A 25167-nucleotide genomic window follows, 5' to 3' on the forward strand; every position below is an offset into this window, starting at 1 on the left:
GCACTGATTATGAGTCTTGGCCTGGCAAGAGGTAGGCAGGGTTCAGAGTTAATAGTCCAGAGCCCTCCAGGGCATTTGTCCTGAAGTCAGATAGGATGGAAGACTGAGATGAAGAGTGAAAAGGAGGGCTCCTGGGTGGCTCAGTGGGTTAAAGCCTCTGACTTCAGCTCAGGTCATGATCCCAGGGTCCTGGGATCGAGCCCCACGTCGGGCTCTCTGCTCAGCAGGGAACCTGCTTCCTCCTCTCTTTTTTTGCCTGCCTCTCTGCCTACTTGTGATCTCTGTCTATAAATAAATAAAATCTTAAAAAAAAAAAAGTGAAAAGGAAGTGGAAAGAACAGGTAGAGACGGTTAGAGACTTAGTTTGACAGTAAAATGAGGGCAAGAGCTTTCTGCAGGGAATATAAAGTTAAGGTACTTTTTTTTTTTTTTTAAGTAAGAGAACTTAGAGATTGAAAATCAGTGAGGTGTTAGCAGAGTGGGATGTAATGTGGTAAAACCAGAATATCAGTCTTGAAAAACCACTGGTTAAAAGATTGGAATTGCACTAAAGAACAATAGGAGGCAATATAAGAATGGTTAAGTGTATAAACTTTAAAACGGGGCTGCTTTGATACAGTTCTCAGGTATTCCAGCTACATGGGTCTGGACAAGTTACCTCATGTCCTTGTAAATTCTCCTCTTCATTGCTATTAGGGAGATGTCATAAGGGGGATGTCATGTAGATTAGAAGGTTGTTATTAGGGATAGACCATGATATAGTACACATAAAGCCTTTTAGCATAGTGCTTGGTACATAGTAAGTTACCAGAATTTTAACTGCTGCTACATCAGCCTCGACATTATTACTGTTGCTACCTTGCTTTTTTAAAACAACATTTTCTATATTTGTATATTAAAGATTTTTAAATAATAGCAGTCTTTTGCTGTAGATGAATTAACTTCATGAATTTTACAGAAGTCCATAGTTCTTTTTTTTTTTTTTAAGATTTTATTTATTTATTTGTCAGAAAGAGGGAGAGAGAGAGAACATAAGCAGGGGTAGTGGCAGGCAGAGAGACAAGCAGGCTGAGCAAGGAGCCCAGTGTGGGACTCAGTCCCAGAACCCTGGGATCATGACCTGATCCGAAGGCAGTCGCTTAACTGACCTAGACACCGAGGCACCCTGAAGTCCATAGTTGTTAAAATAGACCAACAAGTCATTATAAATTTATCATAAAGTTTTTTTAAATATGTACTTTGTCTTGTTTGGGAAGAGGTTTTAGCAACTTGTAAAGCAGGTTAAATAATAGCATGTTCTCATAACGTGTGTGGCATTGTTTGAAATTTCAGTCCAGAGAAAATTGTGTTTTTTTTAACTTTTTTTTGTTTGTTTGTTTTTTGTTTTTTAAAAACCTCTGATCTATTAGGAGTTAAAGAATGCTGAAATAGCTTTAAGAACCCAGAAAACACCACCTGGACTCCAACATGAAAACACAGCTCCTGCTGAGTAAGTTACTGGATTTTCTCACTTTAAGAAAGCAAAACAATCCAATACACGGGCTAAGAATTTTTAGTTTAGTCTGTAGCAAACCTGGGTTAATAAGCACTTAACATGGATTTCTCCATTTAATTCTCATAATAACCCTAAGAAGGCAGTTCTTACCTTCATTTTATTGGAGGGTAACTAACAGCTAAGATGTAAGCTTTTAACCACTATTATGCAGTTATACTTTATTTACCTGTTACCTACAGGGCCTATTCCACTATATTAAATTTTGCAGGTAGTAGAATCTTATATTTTACCAATAAGGACTTTTTAATTTAAAAATAATTTTATGATAGTCCCTTCTTAAAAGAGGGCATTCTAGAAATAGTTGAGCCCTTTTACTTATTTGCTTAAAATGTTTTGTTCACATAGGCAATAAGTCTTCAGGAAGAGCAATTAGAAAATGTAGATAAGTTAAAATTGAAAAAAAATCATCTGTAATCTCATTACCTTGGTTATATATTTGTGAAGTTGCCATGTGATCTCTAGCTTGTCTCTTCTTTATATCCTTTTGTATTGCTAGAGATAATAATAGCTAATATTTATTAGATGCTTACCATATGCCTAGCGGGATGCTTAGCACTTTACCTGCTTTATCTCATTTTCCATAAAACCTCTACAGTTGTTACTCCATTCTTAGAGATGAGGAGCCTGAGGCATGAGGAGGTGAAGCCCTGAGCTTGTGAGTGGTATAGGTCTGTCTGACTTCTGATCCCTCACTTTCTCTTTTAACTTTTTTTTTTTTTAAGATTTTATTTATTTATTTGACAGAGATCACAAGTAGGCAGAGAGGCAGGCAGAGAGAGAGAGGAGGAAGCAGGCTCCCCGCTGAGCACAGAGAGCCCCATGCAGGGCTCGATCCCAGGACCCCGAGATCATGACCCGAGCCGAAGGCAGAGGCTTTAACCCACTGAGCCACCCAGGTGCCCCTCTTTTAACTTTTTATTAGATATAATTTCAGGCTTATAGAGAAGTTTCAAGGATAAAACAAAGAATTCCCATATATCTTTTATCCGGTTTCCTTACATGTTAATATTTTTACTGTATATGTTTTGTTCCTTTGCTCTTTAAATGTATATACATATTTTTACCCCTGAACAGTTTGAGTTATTTGCAGACATGATGTCCTTTATGTTAAAGTATTTTAGTTTGTATTCCTTAAATGTAATATTCTGTTACATAACCACAGTTCAGTGATCAAAATTAGGAAATTAACAAGGATAGTGATGCTCCTCTTATTCAGATTGGCATGGTCTGTGCTTTCTCACTGGACTGCCTCTAATATTTTATCCCTCTGTCTTGTTCTCCATGCTGCCATCAGAACTAGTTTTAAAATGGGTGAATTGTATCATTTTCCACTGCAAAAAGCTTTTATAGTTCTCCATTTCTTACAGAATAACATTCAGCTTGCTTTGCATGCTATTTATTTTTATCTATTTTTATCTTTCTAGCAGCATTCTCTGTTTGAATTTATCAGAATACTAGTAGTACTACACATTCTTTCTGTAAACACTATAGTGTTTTCAGATTATAAATATAAGAACCTTAAGTGCTTCCTTGTAAAATCTGGTTGACAGTTGTACTCTTTTAAAAAAACTTTTTATTTTGAACTTATTTTAAACCTTAAAAAAACCTGCAAAAATGGTAGTACAAAGAATTGCCTTATTTCCCTTACCTTGCCAACCTTAACATTAACATACATACCGTGTAACCACCAAGAATAGGAGATTAACCAAGAATAGAAAATTAATATAGGCATGATATTGTTAACCAAGCTACAGAAATTCCTTGAATTTTATTGACTTTGCCACTAAAGTGCTTTTTCTTTTCCAGGATCTGATCTGTTTTCTACCAGTGTACTTTTCCAATTCCAGGATCCTATTCACTTTGCATTTAGTTGTTATTTCTCCTTGATCCCTCCCAATCTGTAACAGTTATTCAGTTTTGTTTTGTTTTGTTTTTTAAGATTTTATTTATTTATTTGACAGAGACGGACACAGTGAGAGAGGGCATAGTCAGGGGCAGTGGGAGAGGGAGAAGCAGCCCTACCGCCAAGCAGGGAGCCCAATGCAGGGCTTGATCCCAGGAACCTGGGATCGTGACCTGAGCAGAAGGCAGATGCTTAACAGTTGAGCCACCCAGGCGCCCCAGTTATTCAATCTTTATTTGTCTTTCATGACCCTGATTCTTTTAAAGAATATAAAGCTACTTTGTAGATTATCCCTTAATTGGGATTTTTCATGATTAGAGTAAGGGTGTGCATCTATTTGTGATAACCTGTTAGTTTTTCTTTCAATAATATCTGTGCTCTGTCATTAGGTTGTCGGACTAAGTCAAAGGCCTACTTAAATGGGGGCATATATTTATTTGGTATTTTGAATGTAAGGAAAGGAATATTTTTAAAACTTCTTTCTGACTCTGTAAATGTTTTCGTGTAGCTACTTCAGAATCTTGGTTCAGCAATTTGAGGTACAGCTTCAGCAGTACAGACAGCAGATTGAAGAACTAGAAAACCATCTTGCCACTCAAGCGAATAACTCACATATAACTCCTCAAGGTAACATACTTTCTGTGGTGATTTTTTTTTTTTTGATAGCACTATTTTTTGGTAAGAGAAGTTAAGGTGTTACTAGATAGTAGATATTTTAAATAACTACTAGTAGTTGTCTCAAGCTGCTGTAAGAAAATTTCCTTAAAGCCTTGATTAGATTTTTTTCTCTGTTAATAGAAAGCGCATTATTGTGAATTGTTACTATGCTAACCAGGGCAGAAGTCTCAGGGCCTCCTCCCTTCCCCGATGACTGATGCAGACACCCACTCTCAGTCTGCTCACTGTGCTGTCTTGTCTTATTCATGTAGTTTTCTCCTCTTAGACTTTGTACCAAAAATTGGACTCAAGTTACAGAAAAATAATACTGATTGTGTTACATAGATAATTGTGTGATAATATAATTTTCTTTTATAGATTTGTCAATGGCTATGCAGAAAATTTATCAAACATTTGTAGCTTTAGCTGCACAACTTCAGTCTATTCATGAAAATGTAAAGGTAAGTTTTCATTACCAGTTCATATATCTGTATATCTAGACCCAAGTGACGTATTTGTTTATTTGCAGAGCATTCATGCCTATTATAGGACTAGCTAAAATTACATGTCAGTGAAAAAAAACTTAAACTAAAATAATCCATAATCATGCTCAGACACAATCACAGATCTCTTTTTTCCCCAAAAAGATCCAAGTATTCTATGCAATCAGCTATTTTAACTTTTTTCAGTAATACATTGTAAACAACTTCCTGTGTTAATACATATATTTCTTCAACATCATTTTTAGTAGTTACATGGGATTTCATTGTATATACGTGTATAGTTTCCTTACCCAGTCCTCTTGTGTTGGACATTTAGGTTGTTTCCATCGATACCGCTATAAGCAGCACTACAGAAAATAAACATTCTTAGTAAGCAAAATCATTTTGCACTGCTTTAATTTTACATATAATTTAAATACTTATTGGTCATCAAGTACTTAAACATTTTTCCCTTTTAAATACAAGGAACTATTTGTGTTTATTAAATAATAAAAATAAAATAATTTGTCACTGAATATTTTGTACCTTATGTAATGTTAGTTTTTAAAATTTAAGTGAATGTTAAATATAAGTATACTTTTTTTTTTTAAAAGATTTTATTTATTTATTTGACAGAGATCACAAGTAGGAAGAGAGGCAGGTAGAGAGAGAGTGGGGGAAGCAGGCTCCTCGCCGAGCAGAGAGCCCGATGCGGGGCTTGATCCCAGGACCCTGGGATCATGACCTGAGCTGAAGGCAGAGGCTTTAATCCACTGAGCCACCCAGGCGCCCCAAATATAAGTATACTTTTTCCAACTAGTTGGGCACATATAATTAAATCCTTTCTTGGAGTTATATAGTTAGAAAAATCTTTAAAATTCTAAGTATCCAAACCGGAGTCTAAATAAATTAGTAACTGCGTAGAATAAAGTTTGAGATTACCATTGTTTTCATTTTTATTTTATTCTGTTCATGGTAATAAATGTTTTAAAAAGTTAACCATTTAAATTATACCATGTTTGAAATGAGCATAATTTGGACCTTTTGCTTTAATATCTTTAAAATTCTAAACCAAATTTTTTAAATCGTTTAGTTTTAGGGATGCCTGGGTGGCTCAGTCAGCTAAGCATCTGCCTTCAGCTCAGGTCATGATCCTAGGGTGGTGGGATTGAGTCCCATATCAGGCTCCCTGCTCAGCGGGGAGTCTGCTTCTTCTCCCACTGCTCCTGGTGCCCTCTCTTCTTGTGCTCTCTCACCCTAGCCCTTTCTCAAATTGATACATAAAATCTTAAAAAAGTCTTAAGGAATTTTTATCAAATATTCTTGAAATTTATAGGTCTGTAATACTAGCTTTTTAAAGGGCTAAAGATGATTCCGTATTGGTGCTTTGAAGTCTGTGTTGTGCAGATTTTTTTTCTTAATTTTTATTGTGAAAGTTTTCAAATATACGCACATACAAAAAATAGGGAACTACTGTAATGAATGCCCAGCTACTCACCACTCAGCTTCAACCATTACAAAGATCCTGCTGGTTTTTTGTTTTTGTTTTTGTTTTTTTAAATTTTTTATTTCTTTTCAGCGTAACAGTATTCATTGTTTTTGTACCACACCCAGTGCTCCATGCTGCTGGTTTTGTTTTATCAATTTTCCACACAGAGTTGCTTTTCCCCTCTGGAATTTTTTAAAGCAAATTCTAGACATATCAATTGTAAGTATACATGTTTTTTCAATGGCAGTTTTTCCTCTCTGGTTTGAAAACTACCCTTTTCAGTAACATGACCATAAAACATACAGATTCACACAAAATCTCTTCTGATCATGTTGTATAAACTAGACCTGACAACTTGACCTACTCTTTTTTTTTTTTGTAATGCACATCCCTAAGAACCAAAGGATGTTCTGTGAGCAGATTTGCTATGTTGCCATTTATTTTCAGCTGCTTTTAGTGAGCAAACTAATTTCTAGACTTACTTACTTAGAAAAATTTCCAGTGAGTTGGTTTTTTATTTTTGTTTCTTCCGTGTTGTTTTTTCACGAGATAATCTGCTGAAACAGGCTTAAACTACCTGAGCCAGCCAGTCTTCAGGGACATTAACAAAATTGGACATTGTATCAGTAATTATATAAATCATGGCTGAGGTCAGTTCTTCTTTTTTTTTCCCCTTTTCCTGAAACCAGTTGTCTTTCAAGTCTCGAAGGCAGGTCATTATTTTCTAGTATAAGTAGAACTAAAATTTATGGGCTGTTGGTGCCAAACATTGCATGGGTATATGCATATATATGTGCACAGAGAAAAGGGAGGATGGACTTAGGGAGATCAATTTTAATAAAATTCATTCTTCTGGTATCACATACCGTACATCTGACTGGATTTCCTAGTTTTCAGTTCTTGGTAAGCCTGCTTCAATACATTATAGAGGTAGGAAAGTTTGGAACTGGAACATCAAATACTGTTGACTACACAAAATAGGGGATGGTAATGTTTAAATACTGCAAATAACAGTAAGATTTCTAAATACTCTACATGTTAAGACCAAAAAGACTAATAGTTACTAATTTCTGCTGAGAATGTAGGAAATCTGAAAATTCTACATTTCTTCAAAACATTGTTTAAAACTGATTAAACCTTTAATGAAAAAGTATTTAGTAATTCTGATGTGCAGTAGAATCGCTCCTATTAATGGCTTTAATTAAGGCAGATTTTGCACTGTGTGAACCAGTCTACTTTATGAACTTGGTAATTTCTCTTTCTTACTCTGCAATTATAAGTTCACTTTCCCTGCCCCTGCCCCTCTGCCCCAGTTTGGAGATACAAGCTCAACATGAATCATTCTTACTGTAAAATAGTCAGGTAATACTGATAAAGTGAAAGCTCTCCTTAAAGCCTCCAAGCTCTCTCTGCTAAGGACCTTTTATTTTAACCTGTGTCACCTAGGCCTTTTAAAGAAGAATTTAACAGATACATATTTAGTATATGTTTTTAGCCTTTTGAATCTAAAGTTATCAAAAGGTTGGGTGTTGGAGAAATATGAAAAACTGGAGTATTGAAAATGGAATTTTAGGTATTACTTTACTTGTTTAAAAGCTTTGCTAACTCATTTTTAAAGAGAGCATCATGGAGCCAGAATATTTTAGGCTGTTTATTGGAAAGACATGACAAAAGTAGGGAAAAAAAATAAAAGTAATAGAGCTTGCATGCATCACTTCCCACACCGTGCCCCACTTTGATTTGCACTTTAGGGCGAATGTATAATATTGGTGGTGTCTTATCTGTCTGCGGACTTATTTCCTAGTTAGATTATTCATATAATACCAAAGTCAACAAAGAACTTGACTTATTAACTGTCTCTTTTTTCTTTCATTTAGGTGCTAAAAGAACAGTACCTTGGCTACAGGAAAATGTTCTTAGGAGATGCTGTAGATGTGTTTGAAGCCAGGCGAGCAGAAGCCAAGAAGTGGCAGAATGCACCCAGAGTTACTACTGGACCCACCCCTTTCAGCAACATGCCAAATGCGGCAGCCGTTGCCATGGCTGCAACACTTACACAGCAGCAACAGCCTGCTACAGGTCTGAATGCATTCAAGTTATAGCTTCTTACTGTTCAAATGCAGAACATTGATGTGCATTTTTATAAGTCTTCCTTTTGTGTTAGCACTGAAGAAATTTCTATGAGTAGCTGTTCCAATACAATCTAAAAATTGTGATGGACACAATTATAAACATACCTGATAAAAAATGCAGGGTAGTCTTAGCAATAATTAATACATCAATTAGATAATGAGTATTGTGAATTACTTAATGTTACTTGCTGTATTGCTATAAATGCCCTTTAGAATATGGTGTTTCACTACCGAATTACATTTAAGAATATTAGATTCTAAAATCGTGATTGTATCATTTATTGTTTTAAAGTCAGAGATAATCCAGCCATACTTTGCATTTTTCATATATGATGCTGATAGATGGTGCATTCTCATTTCCTCATACATAGTGATTACAGAGTACCCACATTTAGGATGAAGTACATTGTTATGACTGAAGGTGTGTTAAAGATCATTTGGTTGTTTTTATGCATAATGACTGGAAACAGAGTACAGGTCCCCTCTTAACCAAATTTGGAAGAAAGTACATGCTAGAATTATATGTACCTTTTCAGAATGAGCAGAACAGTAGTAAGGGCAGGAAAAAGATGTTTTGCGATGTTCTGGATTGCACATTAAGAAGTTTGAATGGGGAAGCTGGGCAGATGATGAAAATAATTGGTGAGATACTGGAAAGCAGATAATTTAGTCCTTGGTTTAATTCCACTTCTAACGAGAGAAACATTTTTGTGGTCTAGTTCTGCATTTGGAGTTTGGTCCTGTGTCTTTTGGAGATTATTGTCTTTGCTACAGTCTGTTTTTTTTTTATCAGGCTTGAAGTGTGACACAGAAAATATAGTGTTAATGGATATTGATTTTTACTTTCCTCATTCATAAATTTTTGAATAATCCGTATTATTCTATAGCATGTGTCTTCTGAGAGTTCCATATAGTCCAATAGTAAATTACAGTACAAAAAGAGTAAAAATCAGGTGTATCTAGACTGCATTCAGGCTGCCTCTACTAGGGAAGCATTCTCTGGTTTTCAGTACTGGCAGTTTAAAAATTATTCTTCACATTTGGAGATGACAGAATTGATTTACCGTCAGTGAATGGCTGGTGATTGGTTTATGCCAAATTGTCCACATTCCATGGCTGGACCCATGTGAATAGTGGCTCACAGTGGCACTCTGTAGTACTTCTCTAGCTGGCTGGAGTGTAGGATTCCATTCTCAAGTTATGGAGGGAAAAAAATCAGTACGTGGCTGATTCCCATCAAGTCAGTATAGGAATCAGTCCCATAATTAATGATTATCAGTTCTCCTGATTATTTAACCAGCTAATCAAACCAACATAGTACCAATTTACTTTTTAGAGCCAATATTAATCCTACAATAGATCAGATAAGCATGGGTTTTGGTTAAGTATTCTTTAAAACATAAAGGATTTCCATTTTAATAAATACAACTTGAGAAAGCTCAGTTACTTAAAGTGTCATGGCATAAATGAATTAATTATATTCTGTGATACACAACTAAATTTGAAGCAAAATCACTTGTCAGGGTTGTGTTTTTAATTCTCTTATGTAGACGGTCTTGAGAGGTCATGCATTTTGGGCTCATGGACATATGAAGATATATGTTTGTTCTATAAATACTAGTGCCTGCTATGTGCTAGGCTCCCAGGATACAAAGGTAAACAATATGAGTTGAGTATGATGTTTGCTTTCTGTCGTGGTGGAGAATGTTAGCTTGATTTAATCATCTTGAGGAGCCTTTGCTCATTTAATTTTATTTGTGACTTTTGCCAGACTTCAGGGAGACTTGACTGCGTTCTATGTTCCCTGCAGTTTTCAAACTCACATAAGGGCTTCCTCATCGGCTGGCAGGAATTGTAATTTATCAACCTAAACAGTCTCAGATTGTTTTCATTTTGAGTTGTGTGGATTTTTAGAACTGAGAAACTGAACAGTAGTAATAACAATTTTGCATTATGTCTTCTCTTTTTGTTTCTTTGAAGGCCTCCCCAGCTCTGTAGTGCATTCCTTTATGCATCTTCTAGTCAGAATGTTAGTTATTCCAGTCGTGTCACCACTACAGGGAGATGAATGAGGTTTCTTAGATACCTACTGATTTCATGAATTAAAGCCTGTTGAGGAATTTTTGCATTGTGCTTTGTACTCAGTGACTTATTCTTCTTTATGTTTCAAGACTTTGCGGATGTCTTTTTTTTTTTTTTTGTGACAATAATAAAATTTAAAGACCATCTCGATTCAGTTAGGTAAAGCTGGTGTGCTCTTTTTATACATCATTGTTGATCTGTGCAAGGTTTGAGTTGACAGGGGTTTTGCTTTCGATTGCATATGGGTTCTTGACTTTATTAATGTAAAAAGTGCAGATAGCCTCTTAGGCTGCTACCTTCTGAAGGTGGTTTCTGCATAGTCTTTCTTGGAGGTGGAGGTATGGATTTAAGTGACTTAACTTTTCTTTGGTGTTTTTTAATGAAAAAAATATAATAGAGATTAGGCCTGCATGATTTATGGTTATTGCTTCTGAAGGTTGAAGAGAATTGATGAAAAACCTGCAGGCTAATTATGTATGAAATAAGCATCAATACATGGATAAATGATATATTAGTAGATCTTGAGTACACTTGTCCATCAGTGCTTTTGAAGCCTCTTAAAAAGCTTAAGACATTTACATTAGGATTATCAGTAAAAATTTAACTTAGGATAGATTGTTTTAAACTAATGTGTTGGGATTAAGTTTTGCTGTTGTGTTTTGACACTTTTAAAAGTTCTTGATGTTTACACAATAAGACTATTCTCATGTGACTTAGCTGCTATTTTTAAGGAGAGCTGAGACATTTTGTTAGGAATTCCTAATTTCTAGCTTTTAGTGTAGGTTTGGACATTTAAGATGTAGTGTTAAATAGGAAACTTTAAGTATTTCATTTTAGTTTCTTGTAGTTTTGTGGTTTTGTTGTATTTAACAACCAAAGGAACATTCCCCATTAAATCAGTAAGTAAAATTTTTCAAATTGGGGAAAAGGCATTTTTTTGTTTCTAAGAAAAATTATTTTTAAAATATGACTTAGGAATAATTACACTAATTACATTAGGTATTTTGAGTAATTACTGAAAATTACTAAAAAATTTTAGCACTTTAGTCCTTTTCCTGTGAATGCAGTTTTACTTTTAAGAAAGTAGAATTTATTCTGGAAAATATGAATTACAGTGCTAAACTTGATTTTGTTGTGTGTGAATATATTATACGGTAACTTTTGTAAAATGTTACTCTACATGAAGATTTCACTTTGGGCAATTATTGGGATATATTACTACTAACATGGTTTTGTTTATGGAACTAAGCCTCTCATTGAATGACTATTCAGATTTTGAAACAGAATTCTTGAATTGTTTACGTGACTTTTGCCTGAAGGATTTAGATTCTGCTTTCTAATAGTGAAACTAATTTATATGGTGGCCAGAGTGTAATATATGCTAATACTTTGGCATGGGAGATATTTATCATGAGTTTTTAATATTAAAAAAATGTTATACATTTGCCTACTAGTTTTATAAATGATGTTGCCTTCAGAATTTGTGTGAAGGTACAAAACTCAAAGTATCATGTACCTGTTGTGCAATGGAAAGTCTTGTCATTGTCAGAGTTCTTGATTACCAATATCCTGAATATTGATGATTAGGGTTACTCTTAAAAACAGACCCACACACAACAAAAAGCATGTTATTTGAGTAACTCTTGGGACTTGTAGGGTTGAGGGCTGTGGTGTGCATTATTCTTTAGGGTCTTCCACCAGCAGTGCCTCCTATCAACATGTGACACTTAAGTCTCTCAGTGTTCAAGAAACTGGACGTGTGTTTTCTACGTATTATTTTTGTTAGAAGTAAGAGGGTAATGTGCTTAGTTTCTTTTTCCTATAGTAACATTTTACAAAAGAGCTGCTAGGCAGGTATTTTATTCTCAAATTGATCTCAAACTGGATGTAAAAATTTAAATCCTTTTTTAATTTATTTTTTAATAATAGTATAAGAACTCCGGCTGCTATTAGTTCTTATTCTTTATTTTCTGGGTAGAAGCTATTTGAAAAGTCCAGTTTCTGTCCCAGTGTAGCAAAATGCAGTTTCCTCAGTTTTCTTTTTCTTTTTTTAATGCTTTATAATTTTACACTACCTTTTGAATATACAAACCTCATTCTTCATTGAACAACTTGAAGGCTTTGATTTTTTTGAAAAGTTTAAATTTCAGTCTGTATATTACTTTGGCAGTTCCCTCAACTTTGAGATGCACTGATCACTGTGCTTGAAAAAGACAAGACTGAAGATTGTACTATGAAATTTATTGAATAATTTTCATAAATTATTTATCAAATGAGAGATTTTTAGATTTTTGTATTCTGCTTAAAGAAAAAAAAGTAGTTAAAAAGAGAGGCTAGTAAGTTTGATGCTATTCTTGCCAAACAAACTCAGCCAAAATCTTTAAAGTAACAAACGGGAAAAGGATGACTAATTGTTCTGCATCTGAGTACATTTTCCAAAATGTTGGAAAAATTGAAATCTTGAATGTATTGAATCTGTCAAGGTACACAGCGGTGCCTTTGTAAATGTTCATTATCTATCTTATTTAATCAGGTGATAAGTGGTGTAATGTAGCAGAGCTTAAAATAGAACTCAGTTATCACTTTTTGTGAACAAGTTGGAATTGTCATGTTACTGTGTAATTGATTTGCTTTAAAATGAACAATAAATTTAATAAAATAAAACATTGTCTTGTTTTTTATCTACTTATTGCATATATCATTTATATTTCTTATTAAAAAGTGATGCCTAGTTTTTTGGTACTTACTCTTATGAAGTAACATGATAGTTTTGCCATGTTAGTGTCAGTCTCTTTGATCAGTTGAGACTTGACTCTAACGTTTTAAAAAGGAAAAAAAATGAAAACCTTTACTGATTACACCAAGTAATTTTATCAGAAAACAAGCGGGGAGATCGAAAACCATTCTAGAAGTAAAACTAAAAGAATTATAATTTACAATACATTAAAGATTTCAAGTTATTTAGTAGGTTAAATTAACATTCATCTATCAGTGTGGTAAGCCTCTTAATTGTGTGGCACAAACTAGTCACTTAAAAACAAATTTTTTTTTTTTTTTTTTTTTTTGGATAGGTAAATCGGTTAGTATAGATAAATCAGGCTGGGGAGACATCCTGAAAATTGAGTTTTAGCAAATAGAATTTGTCAAAATTAATCACTGTTTATTTAAAAAATAATTTCATAAAGAAACTTGAATCTTGAAAGAGTAAGGCAAATTTGTTTTTTTTCCCCCCCATTTTTTTTTTTGTTTGTTTTTGTTTTGTTTTTGTTTTGTTTTGTTTTTTGTTATACCAGGGCCACAGCCATCTCTGGGAGTTAGTTTTGGAACGCCATTCGGCTCAGGTATTGGCACTGGCTTGCAATCAAGTGGCTTAGGTTCTTCAAACCTTGGAGGTACACTTTCACTTTTCTAATATTGCATTGGACTATTATACATTTGAATTTATACTAGCCTGTAAAAAATTTCTAAGAGGGTCTGCTATTTTGGAAGAGAAAGTTCCATCTGACAAAAACAGTTCTCTCCAAACATAATTAGTGCATTCTAGTATTAGATTTAGAACTTAAAAAAATCATTTCATCTTTGGTGAATAGTGAATATAAAAGAGTAGTAAAATTAATTGGTAGAGACGTTCATATTTTCAAAGCAATGTGCTAAAATGTGAACTTGAAAATTACTTAGTTTTAATAAATTTAATTAACTTTAAAAAATCAGTAGTCTTAGTAACATTGGTTTGGAGTCCAAACTACTTCTGTACATACATCCTACTAATCGTTATCTTCTTTTTTTGCAAATGAACACTTTAGATGGGGAAATAATTTTATTATAATTGAACAGCATGACTTCTGTCTTTTCCCTCAGCATTTTTGGCATATTTGCCTTATACATACTTCTATATATAGCAATTAATAGTTTTATAAGTTAATTCTAACTAGTTAGGTAAGTCTTCTGCAAATCATTATGCTAAATACAAACGTATTTGCAATTCTCTGGTATGGGTATTTGAAGGTAGAGTGTATTGTAACAAGCATATTGTCATATAATGAATAAGGTTCCCTTATTTCCACTGAAATACATCATCATAAGAGGGAAGCCAGTGAGCAATCAAGGTAACGGTGTAGTAGACTCTATTGGAATTAGAATTATGGCAGACAGCATATTTCCTATGACCTATAATCCAATTTGCTATTATATTTCTTAGCATTATAGGCCATAACACTGTCAAACTCAGTATTTTAGATACACTATTGCAAAGTAGCCTAAGAAGAATTTGAATTTTATTTTTAGGTCACTTTTAAGAGAGTGGAAACAAAGTCTTTACTTAGAATCACGTCTTCATCTTTATATAACAAAAAATATTTCTTTATTTAAATTGTACATAGTATTACTAAGAGAAAAACCATGATGCTCCCGCTCTGAATTTCTCAGTTGCTAACGTCGGCTGGTATGTGACAGGAGCCTACTGTTACTGAGTAGATTTAACAGGGTTGACTGTGTTGTAATTACACAGTTTTTCAATGGTAAAGGTTTGTAAGTGAAAACGTTTTGGTAAAAAGCAGAGTAAAGTTACCTTTCGGTACTTGGTGTTTAAAATGTTATGCATTCCAGGTTTATTTATGAATTTAGTCCGTCTTTTTTTGTTTTGACTTTTTAATGAACTGTCCCTAAGTAGATAGGTTTATATCTGTTTGACATCATATTTGGATGGTTACTAACATTACTAGTTCATTTGGGAGAGAAAATACTAATATGATCTTATTCTTTATGGCTTTGTTCTTTTAAAAATTATGATGGGTCATAAATTTAGTCTAGATACATAAAAAAAGTTTATTTCAGAATTAACCTGATTCTTCCAAAAGTCATGAGACAGAGTAAATCGCAGATTTCTGTAATAGCACTGTATTTGTTAGATCTTTGATAATATTAGGTTTTACTTGTCAGTATCCTTTAACCTATGTTTTACATACCATTGTATATTTCTCTATTACCCTTCCACTAGGATTTGGAACTAGCTCTGGTTTTGGATGCAGCACCACAGGGGCCTCCACATTTGGATTTGGAACAACAAATAAACCCTCAGGAAGTCTTAGTGCAGGTTTGTGTGTTTTTGGCCTGAATTTCAGGCAAATTTAAAGATACAAATTATTTAATTTAAAAGTATAAGTATTGTTATTTCCAGTATCCAAAAACAATCCCTGATTCAGTTTCTACCCCCTGATTGAAGCATGCAAGCCTAACAGATCACATAGTTTTATCTCTCTTATAAACTAAAAGTCAGATTTGTGAAATATTTCTAACAAGACTTACTAGTTTGGTATAAATTGTGTCCTCTTTTAACTAAGTAGAGAGTCTTTTAAACCCAAAGACTAGTTTCATGGTTAAACAAGTCTCTTCATTATTATAAAAATGAACCCATCGTTATAAAGGTTTTAACCCATTTTTTATCATTATTTATTTAGGAGAATAGTTTTTCTCCCAAAGAAATGTTCTTTAGTTATCTGTCCCTTTGGTTTTAAGAACACTGGGCTTAGAGATGATTGATTGGTTTCTTTGTTCATTTGGGTATATAACTTTTTGAGTCTTTGAGGAGAAAATTCCAAATTTCTTGTCCATTTTCTCTGTGTCTGTAAATAATGGCTTGTTTTAATTTTAACATGCAGTGCTTAGGGATAAATAGCATGTCTAAAATAATGACATAATATGTATTAAATTATGTTTAAATTGAGGGAATTTTAAGGAAATTCCATTTAATACTAAGTGGCATTTAAAATCAGCAGTTCCAGAAGAGTAAAATAACAGTAGAATTCAGTGGTTTGAGGATTATAATCTAAATATGGTACTCTTAAGTAGGCAGTGATAGTTCTTGATCTTAGTTTTGCAAGAGTTCTTACAAAATCTGAACAATTGCTACTACTCTTTGGTATGTTCACTGCCCTGAAAATCATGGGCTAACGCCTTCTTGGAGGATTTAGGATTATAGAAGTGGGCCCAAGGGTCATGAAGTCTCTCTTCTACATGTTGGTAATATGTTTCTAGAGGGGCTGAGGAGGAAGGCACCACGGCATATTTGATTAACAGCAAAGTATCTGACAACTTGAAGTTTTGTGTTGAGTTCAATTATTTGTGGTAAGGTTTCTCTTTCGGCCTGGATCACTAAACTTCTGTCTTTAAAGGTGCCTCTTAGTTGTTAGCTAAATTATTTTCCTGTAAAATTCCATGTTAGAAATTTAGGGTTCTAAGATATTTGCTGTTTTTATAGATTAAATATTCTTTTAGCTAGAAATTTATCTCTCATCCCCATTTTTTGTATTTGTGTTTGTGATTTAACTTCTGATACGAATATTTTCTTCCCTAAACATAAGGCTTTGGCAGCTCAAGTACATCTGGGTTTAACTTCAGCAATCCTGGCATCACGGCATCAGCTGGTTTGACATTTGGGGTGTCCAATCCTGCCTCTGCAGGTTTTGGAACAGGAGGACAACTCCTTCAGTTGAAGAAGCCTCCAGCTGGAAACAAAAGAGGAAAAAGATAAACATATGGGTTGATGTGGTTGAGAGAATTCATAGCAGCATCGTTCATTCTATGAGTCTATTTTTCTAAAATTGATGCAGTAATTAAATTGCATCCCAGGAGATTTATAAAGTTTTGATATTTTTCCCTACTCCGGAATCTGAACTTTGTTCTTGTTTGCCATGCTAAACATCTTTTTTCTTGTGAATTTGAAACCCAGTTGTGTATTTTTCATTATTTTGATTGTGGGTGTAAGAAGTGTTCTGATTACATCACTGATTAGGTAAAACCTATTTAACCTAGTGTCATAGCAATGTTTTTGTTAATAAGGTTTACACGATGTGAATATATGCACATTTGTTTCTTATACAGATGGTATGAACTCTAAGTCCTATATTAGAATCAGTTTGTTCCTTGATAAAGGCCTTTTGAACTACACTGCAGGGCATCTTGTGAATACATGTGTAAATACGTACAGAATAATACACACAGGTGTGTGTTCATATAAAATATATATTTACGACCTACAACTTTTGCCTCAGACTTGTTCCCCTTTTCTAAGGGTATTCTATTTTTCACCTTTTAAGCTTCAAATCCTCAGTGCTTGTAGAATGATGAGCTAGAGGTACCAGGTCATTGCAGTTATTTGCTTAAAGACTTAGTAAAATGATTACTGGTGTAAATATTTGACCACCTCCGCTTCATTGCCCCCGGTCTTTTCCATTTTTGTTCCCACCTTAACCTTTAGCAGCTACTCTGAACGAGGAGTGCTGTAAGAATCACTGAACAGACTTTAACAACTTTTATTATCCCATATACCCTCACATTGCCTATTTGAGATGTTTTCTCATATCTGAGATGTACCTTCAAGAGCATATTTGAACTCCAGACTGCTGTCTGGGGGCAAAGAGCTATTAAGCCAAATTGATTCTATGCAGGTGAAGGATGCACTATTACTTTAGTGGAAACTTTTCTAGCTATTCCAATACAGAGTTCTTTCTTATAGGGCTATTGATATTGACACCAAATGGAGTGGTTTATCAGCCTCTTAATGTCTTAAGTAAGTGCTTAATTTGGAATAGAGAAACAATATATTTTAAGAAAAAAAGTATTCTTTGTAGCAACTATTAACTATCCCATTTTAACAGTGAACCAGAACTCCAGGTAATAACACATAGGCATGTCAGATTGCATCCGTGTAATATTTGTCTATATTAGTATTAGTGACATAGAGTGGGTGAAAAAGAGGGCCCTTGGAAGAACTGCCTTAGCCATGATTTCAGACAGAAACCATTAGGTAGACCTACTTATCTTTCAAGTACAGTTTTCAAATGGGATGTGAACATGGAATTTCATTGAAAATAGTTTAATTTTTTATATAGAAGGTTTTGTACATAATGTGCATCAAGTGAATATTTTCAGAATCATTTTCACCAAGGCACCTTTTTTTCTAAAATAGGTATTGCATATATATATACACACACACATATATATTTTTAGTATAATGTTAGTTGGGTTTGATTATTAAAGTGTTGTTAAATCTGTTTTATTTATCCGCCTATAGCAATGATTAGCTTTTTGGAATTGAAACTTTTGCGCCTTGATGCATTAAAATAAGGAAAATGCTTTGTTTCTGAGCACTGAAGTTGTTTTTATTTTTGCATACTTCTCTAATACTGCAATCCCCAGATCCAGATTTTGGGGAAGGGTAGGAAAATGTAGGATTTTGTGTTTTGAATTACTGTTGGAATTAAATACCCAATTACAGCAAACTTTTTTTTAAAAAGGATGTTGCATTGTGTTGCAAAAATCTGAATATTTATATTTCTTATTTTTTCCTTTATATATTTTACATTTTAATATGTTGAACCACTGGAAATTTGTAACAGATCATTTTGTGATAGGAGTTTAAACGTGTTGTCATTGTCGCCATTGTCTTCACTCTGTCCAGAGCCTATCATTATGTAAACAATAAAATTTATTGTGTCAGTTGCTTTGAATCTTTATAGGTGTCAGTAGTTGCTCTTAATATGTAATTTTCTTTTTATTGCTCTTTTATTCTCTGTGGTCAGTTTATAGTGTTTTCTTTTTACCAGGTTAAATATATTGCTTCTTTAAAAAATTGTAGAGTGAACACAAGATAGTAAGTTCTTTGTCACTTGCTTTTGTCCTCTCAAGATTACAAAAACACACTTAGTTATTTAGAAGAATAGTGGGTAGAATGTGAAAGTCCCCTTCAACTCCCAGGCCTTAATCCCACTTTCTTCTCTTGAGTATCTACTCTTCATAGTTTGGTGTCTTTCCTTGCAGACCCTTTTAAAAAATGCCGTTTTCCACATAACATGTACAAATGTTCATTCTTTCTTTTTTTCTCTTATTTTTTTCCTCTCTCGTTTTCTCACATTTTATTATTCTCTCTTAGATCCTTTTTCTAATAAATGGGTTAAAAATCTGTATGCCCTGTGATTTGCTATTTTGTCCTTTAATGATAGAGTATTTTTCCCACGTCAGTCCATGTAATTTGCTTTTTATGTACCATCCCATAATATATTCTCTGTAGTTGAACAATTTGGTTCTTTCCAGTATTTCAGTTTTACAGAAAAACCTGCAGTGAATATCCTTGTATGTGGCTCTTTGTACTTATGCTTAATGTTTTTTTGGGATTGATGCTTGAAGAGGAATTCCTGAAAAGGCATACAGATTATATTTTTTAATACCAGATTGCCTTCCAGATTTGCTGTGTAAGTAATACATTTCTGCAGCATGAGTACCCATTTCCAAGTATTCTCTGTAACCCTAGATATTATCAACCCTAATAATAAGTATTTGTGAGGTTGAGCTTTTTAATATATCCATTTTAAAATATCCATTTGCATGTGAATGTAATTGCCTGTTGATATCCTTTGTCCATTTTTATACCAGGTTATTTAGTAGGGTTTGTTTTTTTTTTTTTTTTCTTAATCTCTGTAGATAGTGGGCGTTAATACTTTCCTTGTGAGGTAGTTTGGATTCCTGGAGTCAGCTGAGTTCAGACCCTTGCCTTGAACCTGTGTGATCATGGTCAAGTCATTAACTTTTCTAGACCTTAAGCCTTACCATCTGAAAAGTGACAGTAATAAAGATGGGTAGTTGTATTAATAATGGAATCTGTTGTAAAGCACTTGGATGGCATGAGCCCCTGATACTTTGCAGGCATCACTGCTCTTACTCCTTACCAGTACCTCACTGCTGGTGAATCACTAGAGCTGGGTGCTTTGTATTGGTACCTGATGGGGCAACTGCCCTATCTTACTCTTTTTTTTTTTAGTATTTGTTTTTGTTGAGGGGGGTGCTATTTTAGGGCACTTATTCTTTCAAATAAACTTGAGTACCTATATTTTCCTTTAAAAGATCTTATTGGGATTTTGATTGGGTTTTTACAAATAAAATAGATTATAAACCGGGGAGAGTTGACATCTTAATATGGATAGCATGATATGTGCATTTATTAGGTCTCTTATTTTTTCAGCAAAGTTTTATAGTGTTTGTTAGATACTTGGTTCATTGTTTTCCCTAACAGCATCTTGATTTTAGTTCTGAGTGTGGATTTTTTACTTCACTTGGTACAAGGTCATTCGCATTATTACAGAAGCAGATTAACTGTTCTTCTGTGATGGTACAGTAAACCCAAGTTAATGTCTTCCTAATCTCAAATAGTGTTTTTTGGCAATAAGGGAATTTGAATGGTGCTTTTGGCAATATTGTAATGGGATTTTTATGTGTGAAATATTTGAGTTTGAATGATTTATCATATTTGCTTTGGCATCCCCTTCCTCCGTGCCTTGTTCCAGTCTCACCATGTATAAACCTGGCTGTGCTGTAACTTATTTTGGAACCCACACCACAGAGTTATTACTGAGGGGACACAACCTTGGGATTTGGTAATGCAGGGTCAGTGTCCTGAAAAGTCTGAGCTGGAGGGCCTAGTTTAAATCTCATTCACAAAGGCACCTTTGCCTATGGTATCTCCCATTTATTGTGTAGTGTGTTCTGGGTGCCACACTCAGAAATTTTATACACTTTTCCCTGTTTAATCTCAATATTATCCTATAAAGCAGAAAACTCCCAATTTCTAGATGAAGAAACTGAGTCTTAATTTAAGCAGTTTACTGGAGGTTACATGGCTATGAAGTCATGGAGCTGCGGTTTTCTGTGGTAACAGGAATAGCACACTGATTTCTATGCCTAAGCCCTCAGAGGCACTGAGGTTATAATGACATTACATGATTTACATGGAGAAATTCCAAGTATACAATAAACTATAGATCAAGGCAAGGTAAGTACAAAGGGCTATGGGACTTGAGGGTAAATAATCCTATTGAGGATGTAAAGAGTGTTAGGAGGAAGCAGGGGCCGCACTCCTGTAGCCATCTTTTCCCACTGCTTCCCTATGAAGAGGCTCAGAGAAAAGCCAGTCATTCCAGTATGAGGGGTGCTCTGCTCACCTTGAAAATGATAAGGGGGAGTAATTTGGGAAATTTGAATCTTAGGACAGTAGGAAGCTTAACAAGAAAGCCTTTTCCAGCAAGGCTTGCTTAACTCCTGGAGCCCAAGAGAGCACTACATGCTCAGACTACGTGAGACTAGATCTCTCCTTACAGGCAGATGAATCTCAACTGGCCCAATGAGACCATGGAAATGGGCAAGAAGCTGAGGTGCTCAGAGACAGCAGCAGATGGAGTAGGGATTCCTGGAAAAATTGGTCATGGTCCAAATTGTTTTTTGCCTTTTCCTACTCAATCTAATGCATTTAGATTAATACTCTTCTACTTAACCTGCCAATGAAGCACAACAGGAAACCTACCAGGCTCACAGAGGTTGCAGTGCTCAAGAGTGTTGTGTAAATGTAACTTTCGGAGACCTTGTTTTTGTCATCCTCAACCCCATTTGAATCCCCTTGTAGCAAGTCAGTTTAATTCAGTAAACATTTGTTATTATTTGCTATATGCAAGTCACTGCTGGGAGTTGAGGGGAATATAAATATGAGTAGGATATTTTCTGTGCTCAATAATATCAGCTAACATCCAATGTTAAGTGCAGACGAGGGCCTACTTTGAGGAGCTTTCCATATATGAACTCATTTATTTCTCAGTCATATGGATGGATACTATTATCTCTTTTACAAATGAGGAAAGAGGCGCAGAGAAGTTCAGCAACTTAATAGGTCACTAGTAAGTAGATGGGCCGGTAAGCCCCGGCTGTTTTTCTAGAGTCTAGGATTTTAACTCTTTCTATGTGTAAACAAGTATAATACAACATGAGATTATTAAGTGGTAGGATAAATATACAAAGAAAAAATTTTTAAAAAGATTTTATTTATTTATTTGACAGAGACACAGCAAGAGAGGGAACTCATCAGGGAACCCAATGCGGGGTTTGATCCTAGGATGCTGGGTTCCTAACCTGAGCCAAAGGCAGATACCCAACAACTGAGCCACCAAGGTGCCCCTACAAAGAAAATTATTGAGAACACAGAGGATATACTAATTTGGCTTGGGGAAACTTTAAAAAAATTTTTAATAGGCGGCTTTGAGCAATGACTGAATGTGATTTTTTTTTTTGAAGATTTTATTTATTTGAGAGAGAGAAAGAGTACATGAGAACAGAGGGAGGGGCAGAGGGAGAAAGAATCTTAATCTGTGCTGAGTGTGGAGCCCAATGTAGGACTCAGTCTCACAACCCTGAAATCATGACCTGTGCAGAAAGCAAGAATCAGACACTTAACCAACAAGCTACCCAGGTGCTCCAGAACATGATTTGTTTTTAATGAAGTATTAACAGTTTGAACTTAACCAAATGTTTATTTAATTAAAGATAATTTTGCATTTGAACAACAAAGGGATAAAAGGCAACTAATATCACACTTTCCAGGGGAAGTTTCAGTTACATTTCTTTTTATTCTGATACCTACTGTTTTTCTTCATAGCTGCATAGCATTTATGTCTACATTGTGTTTAATAACCAGATCATTTTGGTGAATATTTAGATTAGGTTTTTTTTTTTTTGCTATTAAAAATAATTCTAGTAGGATAGGTGAAAATGGCATCCAGTTTTACTAACTTCTTTATGAGAAAGTTTGAGGATTTTTGCGTGGTATTAGCCATCTTTGAAAAAATTGTAAGAGCTCTTTGGATGTAATCACTTTCTATTTGTAAAGATGGTTGGAAAAACTAACAATTTTAAATCTTTAGTCTTGGATCCATGTGACTTTTTAAAATGAAAATTATGTTTGTTCATGTTGTTTTCAAATTTGTTTTTATTATGTAGTCACCATACATTACATCATTAGTATTTGATGCAGTGTTCCATGATTCATTGTTTGCATATAACACCCAGAGCTCCATGCAATACATGCCCTCCTTAATACCCATCACCAGGCTCACCCATCCCTCCACTTCCCTACCCTATAAAACCCTTAGTGTGTTTCCCAGAGTCCGTAGTCTTTCATGGTTCGTCTCCCACTCCAATCCCCACCCCCTTCATTTTTTCCCTTCTCCGAATGTCTTCCATGCTATTCCTTACGTTCCAGAAATAAGTGAAACCATAGGATAATTTACTTTCACTGTTGACTTATTTCACTCAGCACAATCTCCTCCAGTCCCATCCATTTGAGACAAAACTTGGGTATTCATCCTTTCTGATGGCTGATTAATATTCCATTGTGTATATGGACCACATCTTTATCCATTTGTCTGTTGAAGGGCATCTTGACTCCACAGTTTGGCGATTGTGGGCATTGCTGCTATGAACATTGGGGTACATGTGGCCTTTCTTTTCACTACATATGCATCTTTGGTGTAAATACCCAGTAATGCAATTGCAGGATCATAAGGTAGCTCTATTTTTAATTTCTTAGGGAATCTCTGTACTGTTTTCCAAAGTAGCTGCATCAACTTGCATTCCCACCAATAGTGTAAGAGGATTCCCCTTTCTCCACAACCTCTCCAGCCCTTGTTGTTTCATGCCTTGTCAATTTTTGCCATTTTAACTGGTGTAAGGTGGTATCTCAATGTGGTTTTGATTTGAACTTCTCTGATGCCTAATGATGATGAACATTTTTTCATGTGTCTGTTAGCCATTTGTATGTCTTCTTTGGAGAAGTGTCTGTTCTTGTCTTCTGCCCATTTTTTGACTTGATTATTTGTTTTTTGGCTGTTGAGCTTGAGAAGTTCTTCATAGATCTTGGATACCAGCCCTTTATCTGTAGTGTCATTTGCAAATATCTTCTCCCATTCCTTGTTTTATTGACTTTCCTTTGCTATGCAGGAACTTTTTATCTTGATGAGATCCCAAAAGTTCGTTTTCACTTTTGTTTTTGGAACTGTGTCCTGAGAGAAGTTGCTGTGGTGGATGTAGAAGAGGTTATTGCCTATTTTCTCCTCTAGGTTTTTGATGGATTCTTGTCTCATATTGAGGTCTTTCATCCATTTTGAGTTTATCTATGTGTGTGGTGTAAGGGATTCATTGAGTTTCATTCTTCTGCATCTAACTGTCCAATTTTACCAGCACCATTTATTGAAGAGACTGTCTTTTTTCCATTAGATACTTTTTCCTGCTTTGTCAAAAATTATTTGACCATAGAGTTGAGGGTCCATACCTGGGTTCTCTGTTCTGTTCCATTGGTCTATGTGTCTGTTTTTGTGCCAGTACCATGCTGTCTGGGTGATCACAACTTTGTAATATAGCTTGAAGTCAGGTAACATGATGCCCCCAGCTTGGTTTTTCTTTTTCAACATTTCCTTGAGGATTTGGGGTCTTTTTGGATTCCACACAAATTTTTAGGATTGTTTGTTCCAGCACTTTGAAAAATGCCGTTGGTGTTTTCATCAGGATGGTGTTGAAAGTACAGATTGCTGTGGGCAGCATAGACATTTTAACAATGCTTATTCTTCCAATCCATGAACATGGAATGTTTTTGCATCTTTTGTGTCTTTTTCAATTTCTTTCAAGAGTGTTCTGTAGTTCCTGGAGTATAGATCTTTGCTTCTTTGGTTAGGATTATTCCAAGGTATCTTATGGTTTTTGGTGTTGTTATAAATGAAATCAATTCTCTAATTTCTCTTTCTGTAGTTACATTGTTAGTGTGTAAGAAAACAACTGATTTTTGTACATTGATTTTGTATCCTGCCACATTACTGAATTAACATATGAGTTCTAGCAATTTGGGGGTGGAGTTTTTTTGGGTTTTCCACACAAAGTGTCATGTCATCTGCAAAGAGAAGAGAGTTTGACTTCTTTGCCAATTTGAATACATTTTATTTCTTTTTGTTGTCTGATTGCTATTGCTAGGACTTCTAGCACTATGTTGAGCAAAAGTGGCA

General features: G+C 34.7%; 1 protein-coding gene across 7 annotated transcripts in view; it reads left to right on the forward strand.

The window, feature by feature from the left end:
• Positions 1-18813, forward strand: part of NUP58 (nucleoporin 58) — a 40981-nt gene extending 22168 nt beyond the window's left edge. For 6 of the 7 annotated variants that reach the window (XM_032838253.1, XM_032838254.1, XM_032838252.1 and 3 more), the window contains 7 exons: positions 1410-1489; positions 3967-4085; positions 4494-4576; positions 7964-8165; positions 13594-13692; positions 15297-15392; positions 16660-18813. In XM_032838253.1, coding sequence (XP_032694144.1) covers positions 1410-1489; positions 3967-4085; positions 4494-4576; positions 7964-8165; positions 13594-13692; positions 15297-15392; positions 16660-16829 — 849 coding nt within the window. In that variant the 3' untranslated portion in view covers positions 16830-18813. The remainder of the gene's footprint in view (positions 1-1409; positions 1490-3966; positions 4086-4493; positions 4577-7963; positions 8166-13593; positions 13693-15296; positions 15393-16659) is intronic. The other variant, XM_032838251.1, reaches the window with a different exon arrangement.
• Positions 18814-25167: the final 6354 nt, after the last annotated feature.

Source organism: Lontra canadensis, unplaced genomic scaffold (assembly GCF_010015895.1).
Source record: "Lontra canadensis isolate GAN:19392208 unplaced genomic scaffold, GSC_riverotter_1.0 scaffold103, whole genome shotgun sequence".
NCBI lineage: Eukaryota > Metazoa > Chordata > Mammalia > Carnivora > Mustelidae > Lontra > Lontra canadensis.